Below are 12,701 nucleotides of genomic sequence, written 5' to 3' on the forward strand. Positions count from 1 at the left end.
TCAATTCCTTTAGGTGATGAAAGGAACTTGGTTGATAAACAGGCACCATTCCATGAGCACCAAAATAATACATTTCTAAAATTTCTAACATACGATTTTTCCTTCAAAGATAAACTCTGGGATATTTCCATTTCAAGTTAATGTTACTTATCATACTTAAGGCAAATTATAAATAATGTAATTAAGTTTATACATTTGATATGATTTCAACATGTGTTAATATGGTTTGAATGTAACTAAATCAAAATTTTTCAGATTTAAATTGTTTGTGGAGTAAATATGGTAGAATAGGAAAGATGTAGGTGACAATATCCATGTCTTTAAGAAATTCACCAAATTACACATACAAAATTTCCAAACATGCAATAGTTGTAAAATAAGCTTACATATTCTGAAATTATTTTACATTGAGTTTACTTATTTTATTAATTAAATTTTAATAATTTAAAAAACACTAGGCTTGAATTTAAACAATTTTACTTATGCATATTATAAAAGGTTTATTTAATTATAAAGTAAGTCAATTAAATTTGACAGGTCAGCACAAGAAATTCTATCTGTAAAATGAGACTGTTGAATTCACAGAATTGAGCCAGGCTGCCTGCTGATTCAGACTCCACCAGGGAGTGCTGATGCCCGCATGTAATACTCAGACCACAAGTTGTGTGAAATGCCTGTGATTCACATTTTACTCTTTTGTTTAAGTACTAAGGATTTATAGACACGTATATTATGTATCTTACCCTATGTCTTTATTATAGCATGTGAACTCCTAAACACATCTCTTTTAGAGTAAAATTCAAACCAAACAGTTTTAAGCTATCTGTTTAACCAAGCGCTTTAGTGGATATAGACAAAAGAAGGATAGAAGTAGATACTAGGTATTCAAATTCTACTTGTGGTATAAAAGTTTTAAACAAAATTATGGCAGTAAGATAAGTATTATAATAAATATTATTAGCTGATTATCTGCTCTAAAGCAGTAATTTTAATCAGATTTAAGTGAAGTTCTTAACTGAAACAGTTATCTCATAAGGCTATTCTTATAAACTGATGCTTTAGAACTTTCCAAAATTAATGGTATCTTTGTATAACCATAAAAATCACAGAGACAATTAACTACATCCCCAGACAGGGATATACCCTCTGAGGGACGTCTTGCCCTAAACTTACTGAGAGTGGTAATGGACAGTGGACAGTTTATCTTGTGTGTAACACACAAAATTAAGAAAAAGTTGTAGAGTCTTGTTTTCTATTGATTTTCTAGTAATAGCAACTTTTTTTTTGTTTACAACTGATAGCACAATATTTAATAGGCTTCTTAAAGCAAATGTACTACAATGAAAATTGTGACATGCCTCTTGAGGGAGGCTTGTCCCCAAACTCCTCAGTCTCACTATGCCAGGAAATGGTCACTATTATACAAACATTGCGATAAAATATTTCAGTGTAATTCATCTTGTTTACCCCACCTTAAATCAAACTTCTCTAGGGGCAGGTGCATTTTTCTAGTTTGGCATCACACCTTGTCGACCATCTCTCTGCAACAGGCATCTTAGTTGAGGCCAACATTCCCACGAAAACTCCCACTATCAAGCTCATTCTGAAGCAAATCCTCAGAATGTCTCTCTCTTCCTTCAAAATTCTTTCTTTTCTTCCATTTCTTTGTAGGACGAACAGCAGTTTGAAAAACTGGGCTCTGCATCATTAGCTGTGTGATCTTGAGCAAGTCACTTAATTATTTCCTTATCTAAAGAACACAATAAGGAAAATTATCTTTTAATACGATTTGTAAAAATTGTGGGACACTGTATGGACCACATGTTTAATCTTTATTCTAAGAGACAGAAGGGAGAAGTCATAGTCACATATTGAAAGAATAATACCAATAGGACAAAGTTTCTGCCATATACTTTTGAAGTTTGGAGGCTGGAAAACAGATCTCCCTCTGCAAAGGGGAACCCTTATGACAGAGTTAGGAAAACAAAGAATCTTGACATTACATGTGGGACTCTATTCTGTAGCCAAGAATATTATTGTGTAACTTTTAATCACAATCACAATCCACAGATACAAAGACAAGTTGGTGACAATTTCAATTCTATTCATGACAAAATATCAATAGATCAATGCAATAAATAGAGGCAATCATTATTGGAGGGAATTGGGAAAGGTGGGCAGAATAATGTAGCTCATTCATTCTCAAGCATCCTCAAGAATAAAAGAAAAACCCTTGGTTCAACAAGGTATTCAATTCCTTTACGTATGTGAGATGGAAAATCCAAAACAGGAAGCACTGCTAGAAATAACACTGAATGCCATAAAAAGAAGGAACCACAACTAAAATATACAACTATGCATTGGTGGGGGATTAAGGGAGAAAAAGCAGAAAAGAAAAAAAGGAAGACTGGCAACAGTTGTTAGCTCAGGTGCCAATCTTTAAAAAAATTAAAAATTAACGCTGAAATATTCAGGAATTTTTTTATAGCTCTACCATGTCCTCAGTTTTGTTATTCCTTCTCTGTTTTAATGCAATTACAAGTAATAAAATCCTTGAAACAGGAAAGGAATCTATGTAATTCTTTCAAAAAAAGCAAGAAAGAAATTAAATGGTCAGACAGCATGCCACTCCTGGCTTACCATGGCTTACATACTACCAAAAAAAAAAAAAAATAGTAGGTAGTGTTATCTGTAGATAGGAAAGCTTATAAGCTCATTGTCTCCAACTGGGGTAGAGTCAACTAAACACTGAGGATGGCTATTGGATCCAAGAATAAGCCCACAGAGCTACATTATGTGGCAAGAGAAGCAAAGATATTAGAGCAGAAATCTTACCAAGAAAACTTTGAAGCTGAAGAGAATGAAAAAAAAACAAAACAAAAGGAAGAATTTGAGGCAGAGGAAGAAAAGGAAAAAAACACAGAAAAGGAGGAAAAGATGGTTCTGCTCAGTTTATAATTCTCTTCAGAGTTTCCTTCATAGCAAGTTTGACATCCTTGTTCCTGAGGCTATAAATGAGAGGGTTCAGCATGGGCACCACATTGGTGCAAAACACTGAGAAAACTTTTCCCTGGGCCACAGACCCAGCAGGTGATGATTTGACATGAGTGAGCAACCCACATACATAGAATAAACTGACCGTTATTATGTGGGAGCCACAGGTGCTGAAGGCTTTGAACCAACCTTTAGTTGATGAGATGTGAAGGATGTTGAAAATAATCAAAACATAAGAAATAAAGATAATGAGGCCAGATACTACAACAATTGTACCCACAATACCAGACATCACAAGCTCATTGACATATGTGCTGCTACAGGACAGTTGGAGGAGAGGGAAGATGTCACACATGTAACGGTTGATGATGTTGGAATCACAAAAGATCAGCCTCATCATACACCCTGTGTGCACCATGGCACCAGCAAACCCCATTACGTATGAGCCAGACATCAGCATAGAACACATCTGAGGGGACATGGTGGCCATGTACAGCAGGGGTTTACAGATGGCCACATAGCGATCATAGGCCATGGCTGTCAACACATAGCACTCAGCATTGACAAAAAAGCAGAAGAAAAATAGCTGAGTCATGCATCCTTTAAAGGAGATGAAGTTACTCTCTGAAATAAAACCAGTTAGCATTTTGGGTGTAAACACAGATGAATAACAGATATCAATAAGGGATAGATTGAAGAGGAAAAAGTACATGGGGGTATGAAGGTGTGAATTCAGACATATTAGATTAATTAAGCTCCAATTACCCACCACTGTGACCACATAGTTCACCAGAAACAGAAAAAACAAGGGCAGCTGGAGTTCAGGTTGGTCTTTGAAACCCATTAGGATAAACTCAGTCACAAAGGAGTCATTTTCCACAGCCATTCACTTCACAGGTATGATCTGTAGGCACAGGCGTAGAAGGTGACTCTCACTCTTTGTCTCCAAAGGAAGAGCTGGATCTGTTGATTTACAGGCTCGGGGTTGTACAGCAAGGCATGTAAGGAGTAAGACTTCCTAATGATTCCTCATTTCCTTCTATATCACCTCTTATGTTGTTTGTTTTTGTCTAGAAAGAAAGTGAAAGACTGCCAATGTCTTTACACATCATTTCCGCCTTTCTCCTCAGTCTCCATTAAGATCAAGATTGAAAAGAGAAATAAATAGATGGTGTTCCCCAGAACCTTGATTTAGGCAGTTGGGGTTTGAAAGGAAATTAGCAAGACAAAGGTTATTCTACCCTCACCTTCCTTTTCCTGGAGTCCTCACTGCTGTGGGATCTTAAGTCCCCTACAGGACTTACCCTACAGTCCTGAGGGCATTAAAGACAATGAAGGAGACCATATACATCAGAAGTCTGATCAGTCTTTGACATGTTAAAAGAGGTATTCTGGGAAGCAGTGCATGATTTCTACTTGAGAATTTGCCCTGAAAGTCCTCTTCATTTTGAAGGAGGCAAACAAGCTTATATGATCTCCACAGCAATCAGTTAACTCCAATGAGAATCTATTCCATACCCTATAGTTCTGGGAAAATTGAATAGAACCCAGAAAATTATTGTCTCCCTCATGATTTCCTTACAAGTTAAATGAGCCCACTGAGGGTGGAAATTACTGAGCCTGTGTTTATATCCTGTGTCATAGACCCAACATTGGCTCCTTCAAGACTCAATGTTCTACTCAATTTATAATTTCACAACAGGAATTCCTAATCCCTACTGCAGAGGAATGAGTGCTCACCCTGTTCACTTTCTTCATCATCCCCTGAAGTCTATGCACGGTTTTAAAAGAGGAAGGCCTGGGGTTTTATCACTTGCCATTTCTAATACTTTCCTACAGCCTCTGGGGTTGCATTAGTAAAATACTAAATCATAGTTTTTAGCACTGTCTATGCTTGTGGATTTTATCTCCATAAATAGATGTCACAAAATGGTTAAGAGAGTGGGGATGGGCCTCTTAAGTTACACTGAGTTTGGACTAGATAATCCTATGTTGTGGGGTTGTCTCGTGTATTACAGGATACGGAGCATCCCTGGCCTCCATTCATTAGATTCCAGTAGTAGCCCCCCTTCACTAGTTGTGAAAATCAAAATGTTCTCCAGACATTGTCATGCATACCCTGGGTGGTACAATCATCCACATTTGAGATTATTCATCTATATGTATAGCCTGGAATTCTGCTATAAATGCCTCTCAGATAACTCGCTACCTTTATGATGGTAGTAGAGATTCCCTTGTCTCTATCATGTGCTGGATCCTCTTTTTCCTTAATGACATATCCCCCTATTTGATGGTTTTCTTATTCAATTTGATACAAGACATACTACCTTGCTTTCTTTAAAAAGATCCATGTAATGCAAATTTTACTGATCTTGCATGTCTTGCATGCATTATTTTATCTTCTTATATATCAGCCATTAGAATTGGAATAAACAACTGACTTATAAGTCACTTTCCCTCAAAACTTTGGTGGCAATTATCCAATCTTTAGAAGCTCAGTACCTCCCTGAATCTTCATAATTTTTTATGAAAACTTGTTACTTTCCCTGCATTCTGGAATCTTTTAATATCTTATATTTGGTTCCATTGTTCTGAACATTCACAATATTGTATCTTGATATATGTCTGATTACAGATTAAGAAGAGCATTAATTCAGTCCACTCATGAAAATCAAGTCCTTCGGTTCTACAAAATATTTCTTAAATTATATACATTATTATTTCATGCTCATTGCACTTTCTGTCCTCTTTCTGGAACTTTTATTATTCAGGTGCTGAATTCCCTCTTTTGTGCTGCATTTTCTCTTCTATCTTCCATCCTTTTACTCTACTTTCTGGGGGATAATTTAAACCTGTTCTTCCAGGACTTCTGTAATTTTTTTTTCTTTTTGCTGTAACTTCTAATATTCAAGGGTACATTTTGTTCTGTTATAATGTTTTCTGAAGTTTTCTTCTTCTGAATTGTCTCTTTCCTTCAAATTATTTCTGTTTGTTCACGCTGTATATTTTGTGTTAGAGTTTCTTTGTAAGTGTCTCAGCATACTTGTCCATGTATTGACATTTAGGAGTGAGTTTCTAAAAAGCTAACTAGCATCTCTAAGTGAGGGCTTAGTGCTTGCCAACTGTGGGCTTCATATATAACATCCTATTTCAATGAGCAACTCTTATTGGTAATATGAATAGGTCTTTTATCATGTGCTTATTTGAATACCCCAAAAAAGAATATTGCAATGTTCCTTCAGGATATAATCCTATCTTTCAACATTCTCTGAACTGAGAAGAGGAAGAAGGTTAAGGATGTCAACATTCATTAGGTGAAAACTTCTACTTTCTCACCTTGTTTTCAGGATGGTAAAACTCTCCCTCAAATGTGCATACAGTCTCCAAATTAAGAGACTCTGTTTTACTTTCTTTATGGGTAAATCTCTAGTCTTTTATTGGATGATAATGGAGGCAGTCATCTGGCTGCATGGAGAGGTAGAGGAGATCTGAAGATCCAATTACTTCTTAAACAGATTTTTAAGGATTCCATTTGTTCCGTCTTCACCTTCATGATGTCTTCTAAGGATGCTTGTTACCACAAAATTCATGGTATATTTGAGATACTATGTTATAACCAGTTGTCTGCTTGGCTTCCACAGTTCCATGCTAATGTCAGATATTATGAGTATGCCTGATATTGAACCTGAAGTGAGCTTGCTCACCCATTGTGCAGCAAGCCAATTCTGATATCAGGTGTAGCGGAAGAAAGCAGGCATTTTATTGTGAAGTACTGAGCAAGGAAAATGGGTAGCTAATGCTGTAATCCTAAACTCCATGAAAAGCTATAAGTAAGGGTTTTTATTTGAGGTTTTAAGTAGGGGAGGGGGCATGTGCCCTTGCTGCTCAGCAATTTTCCCACCAGCTTGTGTTTGGCCTTGTAAGGCTGCTTGAAGGAATGAGGAGGAGGAAATAGGGTATTCTGCATGTGGATGTCCTTGGCTGTCTACCTTTGTGGTAGATGGTGGACTCCAGCTTCAGGAAGCTGAGGAGTTGGGGGCCTTGGAAATTTAAGTTTTTTGATATTCTATGGACATCAGTTTTCCTGTAATAAACTGTAAGGTCCTGTGATAAGCCAAAAATTTAGTGTAAGCCCAGCATGAAGCCACCGGGCTTTAATAATTTGAAACTTCTATTTGGTTATAAACCTCCGGAAGTCAAAGGTTAAAGAAATACGTATTTACATATGAGTGTAACTAAAGAAGCAGGGCAAGGAGATGAGTGCTCTTGGTTTTGACTCCATATATCCCAGTTTCAATGTAGGAGAACTGATATTAGGGCCAGTATCTTGCCATTTCAAATATTGCTCATTTATCTACTTTCTAGCTGCCAAAATTTCATGGTTGTTTGTGACTATGTGTTTGTTTTTTTCTTCTTTCTGTCCTTATGAGTAATGCCATTTTTTAATCTTTTTTCTATCATATTAGTGAGTTTCAGAATGAAATAGAGACAAGTTGCCTACATTAAGTTTTTCTTTTTTAACTAGAGTTCTCTGCTTTATTTCTAGGATGACACCAAGGAACACACTAAATCAACTGGAACCTGGAGCCTGGCAGTAAAAGCTCCAGGTCTTGAGTAATTTTTTTCTAGTCAGAGTACATGGTGGATGAGGCCTAAGACTCCATCAATAGATTATCTCTTTATTTTAGAGATTTTACTGATTCATTTTATCCAATGAACAATTTATTGAGCCTTTAGACTACAAGACGCAGTGAACACTCACAGAATGAGATATAGGCAGTGCCCCTATGATTTCTCAGCGTAATTAGAGAGAGAACCAAAGAAACTAAGATTTATACCACTATTACTTGTTAGCTAATCACAGTGATAAATTCTTTGTACACATTCCCTCAGGCTGTCCTTACAACTACCCTCTAAATCTTTGTTTCATATATAAAAACCCTAAAAGTGAGAGGGATTAATTGGTGGATGCAAAGTGAAAACAGCTACTGTCAGAGTAAGATTCATACTTAGGTATGTATGAATTCAAAATTGATTTATTTAATCACTACACTATGCAGACTTGCATCATATGTTCTATGACACAGTTTTGTACAGGGTACATCATTCAGGATTCTTTCTATTTAAGTGACTCTTTCAATGTAAGTGATAGGAATCCAAGTCAAACTTGCCTACATAAAATAGCCTAAACTGAAAAATTGCATGAAACTGATCAGTCATGATGTACATTGCTTCTTATTTGGCTAGACAAGGTCAAACATTCATGGGAGTGTGTCGTCCTTCCCAGTTTTTGTCCTTGTCAGTTCTACTAGGTTTTAATTTCAAATGGGCTTTCCCCATATAATGAAAATAGGACTACCAGAACCCCTAGATTTAATTTTACCAATTCAGCAACTCTAGGGGGGACAAAAAAGTTTGTTAAAAATAATTTTGGTGGGAAAGATTATATTCAAATTATTTATGACTAATCACTGTCATCAAGATTTGACATATGCAAATTTGACAGGATTACGTCTTGTGAGGTGGGCAAGTCAGTCCATCAAAATCAGTTAAAATGTGTTTACTATATCAGACAAGGTCTAATCATAGCAAGAAATGGCATACTATGTGCTTCCTACGGAGGATATTTAAAACAGAGAATTGGTTCTACAGATATTGCAAGAAGGAAAGAACAAAATGTTGTCACCTGAAAATATAAAGACTAATAAACTCCAGAAAATAGCTACCACTCCCAGGACTGGTGGAACAAATAGAAAGAGGGAGAGGCTACAGAAATTCTAGAATCTCAGAGGAGAAGTTCTATGCGATATGTGCTTGGGTTAATGGAGAATTTGGAGGTTCCCTCTGACCTGTACTTTGACTGCTGAAGTAGAGGCCCGGACCACAGTGCAGTTCTAAAAATTCTTAGTCAGATTGATAGGAAGTTCCTAAGCAAAGATGCAATATCATAAGAAACCCATGTTACACAGAAATTGGCCAGCTCTTGTATGACAACCCTGCTAAGCCATTAACAGGGGACATCTCAGAGTAAACATGGTCTCTGTTTGAACACAATGTTGGATCCAAAGAAGTATCAGCTACAGACTCTCATTAATGATGCTCCTCATAGCTGGTTCTCTTGAAAGGGAGCTGAACAGCACAGCTATGGCTGCTACAGTCCATCCCTCAAAAACTGAGTTGTACTCCAAAGTTCTTTATCATTTATTTACTTATTTATTATTCTTGTTATTTATTATTATATTTTGTTAATTATTACTTATCACAATAAAATTTACTATCGTTATTTGAACAAGATAAGACTATTCAACAAGAATTTCTCGCCTTCCAATATGTCTGACATTCTAAATAGGCAAATGGGAAAGGCATTTGAGAAATAAGGAAATCACAGAAAACAGCATCCTCTTTAAATATGCTTATTATCTTATTGATGAGACAAGGTGCTAAGGTCAAATTTTGAATCCTAAACCCCATAGGTGATGATGTTAGGTGGTGGGGCCTTTAGGATTCATGAAGATGGAACCTTTGTGAATGGGATTCGTGCCTTATAAAAGAGTCTCCGCAGAGATCACTGACCCCTTCGACCTTGTCAGCCTATAATGAGAGATGTGTGACTCAGAAGAAGGCCTTCATCCATTCATGCTGACACCCTGATCTTGGACTTCCACTCTCAAGACTGTGAGAAATAAATTTCTGCTGTCTATAAGCCACCGAGGCTGTGATATTTTGTTACAGCAACCCAAACGAACAAAGACACAGATTTAAAGACGCTCACAAAATATTGCTAGAAATATAGTTTATCATTAATATACATCATTTTTATGATAGACCTCATTAGATAAGTAACACAATGTTTAACATGTTTCTTCTAACTTAATGTGCAATATTTTCCTTTAAGCACTAAATAGGAAACTCTACAGTAAGGACTACATGCTCTTTTTCAAAATATTAGATGTCATTTTAGATAGTAATGAATGCACATTTTATAATAGACCAGTTACCCGACCTATTGAGATCCTAAGATACATGTGTATTATGCCTTTAATCATACTCTGTTAATGCTCCTTGGCAATAAAAGGTGGAGTTATGTTTATTCTCTTCAACGTTAAATGAACTGGGCTGATAGAGGCTCTTAAAAACAGGTGGCACACGGTACAGATTTTGCAATTCTCAAAGACAACGAGAAAGGACAGAATATAAAAAGAAAATTGGTTAGAAAAATAGAACAAAAGGAAAAGATCAGAAGGATCTGATTATACTTTAAGTGATATGCAGTTTGCAATGAAGACATTTCATTAAATCCTGTTGCCTATATCAGCAATAATATTGATAAGAATGAGAATGTTTCTATAGTATTTGGCTCTTTTGTGTTTAGGTGAACAGGTTGTAATTTTAACTTTCAGTGACTTATGAAAACTTATTTCTCCATATTAGGAATAACCCAGGAGACAAGATGGGGAAAACATAAATGTTTTTTTTTTCCTTTTATAAACATGATCCTGGTTATTTAGTAAACAGGTATGAGGTGTGAGAGATACCAAGGTAAAAAATGAGACAAGATCAGCTTTAAGGTAAATGATAAGACAAGTCTATTATACCACACATAATGCAGTCTGCAGAAGCAACATGGTTATAGACAAATCTAATCTTGAAAAACACCAATAAAATTAAATAAAAAATTGAATTACTTTATATCATTGCTGCTCTGAATTTGAATATGTTTCTCCTCTGGATTTTAAACAGTGCTTTCCTCAGTGTAACCTTATTCCTCAAACTGTAGAGCAAGGGATTCAGCATGGTTATGACATTATTACAAAAAAAGAGCAGAATAAAATTTTCTCAGGTCCATCGATCCAGGAGATGAATATTTAAGAAACATGAATGCTGGTGACCCCCTAAAAAGAGAAAGAGTAAGATGTTGGAGCTACATGTACTGAAAGTTTTGAACTGCCTTGAGTGGATTTGATATGGACACTGTTATTGAGGATAAAGATATAAGAAACTAGGGTGGTAAAATTGGGTAGCGATATTAATTCCTCTGAGAATGAGCATACTATCTTATTGACATAGGTGCTGGTAAAAGAAAGTCAGAGGAGAGGAAGGATGTCCCACATGTAATGACTGATGATATTGACATTGCAGAAGGTTAGTCAAGCAATCACCCTGTGTGGGCAGTGGCACCACAAATCCCATCACATATGCAGCAAAAGTTAGCAAAAAACCATCCTGATGGGGCATGGTGACCTTATATGACATGGATTACATATGACCACATAGTGATCATAGGCCACTGAGGTCAACATATAGCATTCAGAGATGACAAAAATGAGAAAGAAAAACAGCTGAGATATATGCACTTGATGTAGGATATGATATTCTTCTTTAATACAAAGTTCATCAGCATCTTGTGGGTAAAAACAGAAGGGTAACAAGGATCAATGAAGGATCGGTTGAAGAGAAAATAGTATGTGGGGTTGTGGAGGTGAGAATTTAGACCAATAAAGTGATCAAGCCAAGGGTGCCCGCCATACTGACAATGCAAATCATTAGATATAGGTTAAAATGGATTTTCTAGTGCTCTGGATGGTCTGTTAATCCAGCAAGAATAAAAGTCAGTTGCTAAGGAGTCATGTCTAGCCAGCATTCTCAACTTTGGGAATCTATGGGAACAGAAGAAAATTTCATTAATGGAGACTCCAGCTGTGTTCTTAAAAACTCTCATTTATGAGAAGGGGACTCAGACTGGTACAAAATCGAATAAATGCTCCATTGTTTCACAGGTTCTGAGTGTACTACCACGCACCCTTCAAAATTAGTCATGAATCACTTCCTGTTGGGGATACGTTCTGATAAATGCATCGTTAGGCAATGTTATCATTGTACAAACATCCTCAAGTCTACTTAGAAAAATCTAGATGGTATAGCTGACTACACTCCTGGGCTACATAGTAATAATCTTGTAAGATGTACATGCACTCTGTCATTGATTGAAACTTTTTTATGCATTGCACAACTGTAAATCACTGTCTTTTGTTGCGTGAGCTGCTTGTGACAAACAGCTGCTCCTATCTTTACTAGAAGATAGAGGAATGGAGTGACTGAGGAACAAGACTCTCTGCTGATGAGCTTCTGTATTGGGGATGTATCCCGTATCTCTCCTTCTCCTTCACCTAATCCTTCACTCCCTGGTTCCTACTCATGTTTCCAACATCCTACCAGATAACTCACCTCTCCTGTGATGACCATCAAGACAGAGAGAACTCCTCTAGGATAGAGACCGTACAGATATTCTGCTTCCTAAAAGGAAGTCTCTCACAGTTTATAGGGTTTGCAGATGCTTTACTACAAGATTCCATGAGATCAGTAATTTGAGGAGAGCCTTGGCAGCCTAAGATTTATAATTAACCATACACTCCTGTGTTTCTACACATTATTTTCCTTTGTTCCATTCCAGCTGGACATGAGGGTGAGTGTGCTTTCCTTGGTTTTCTAGGAGGGCATGAAAGAGAAACATATTTATTTTGAGTGCTGAGTAAATTAGTTATTTTTGTGAAAATGTATCAAGCTGTATATTTATTATGGCATGTAAAATTTTCTATGTGTATAGTATATTTAAATAATTTTTTTTAGAAAAAATAAATCTGTTTTTCCGATGTTGGCATTTTCTGGATCTGTCACTTGGAACTGCTTTAGTTATCCTGCAACTGGAC

General features: G+C 36.4%; 1 protein-coding gene and 1 pseudogene across 1 annotated transcript; both read right to left on the minus strand.

Annotated features, from left to right (window-relative positions):
- Nucleotides 1-2,947: 2,947 nt before the first annotated feature.
- LOC103566534 (olfactory receptor 8C8-like) lies at nucleotides 2,948-3,904 on the minus strand. The gene has a single exon (XM_008542962.2). It carries the CDS (start codon nucleotides 3,878-3,880, stop codon nucleotides 2,948-2,950), a length of 933 nt encoding a protein of 310 aa, XP_008541184.1. The 5' UTR covers nucleotides 3,881-3,904.
- Nucleotides 3,905-10,680: 6,776 nt separating this feature from the next.
- Nucleotides 10,681-12,701, minus strand: part of LOC139084053 (olfactory receptor 8B3-like) — a 39,372-nt pseudogene continuing 37,351 nt past the window's right edge.

This window comes from Equus przewalskii, chromosome 6, assembly GCF_037783145.1.
Source record: "Equus przewalskii isolate Varuska chromosome 6, EquPr2, whole genome shotgun sequence".
Taxonomy (NCBI): Eukaryota; Metazoa; Chordata; class Mammalia; order Perissodactyla; family Equidae; genus Equus; species Equus przewalskii.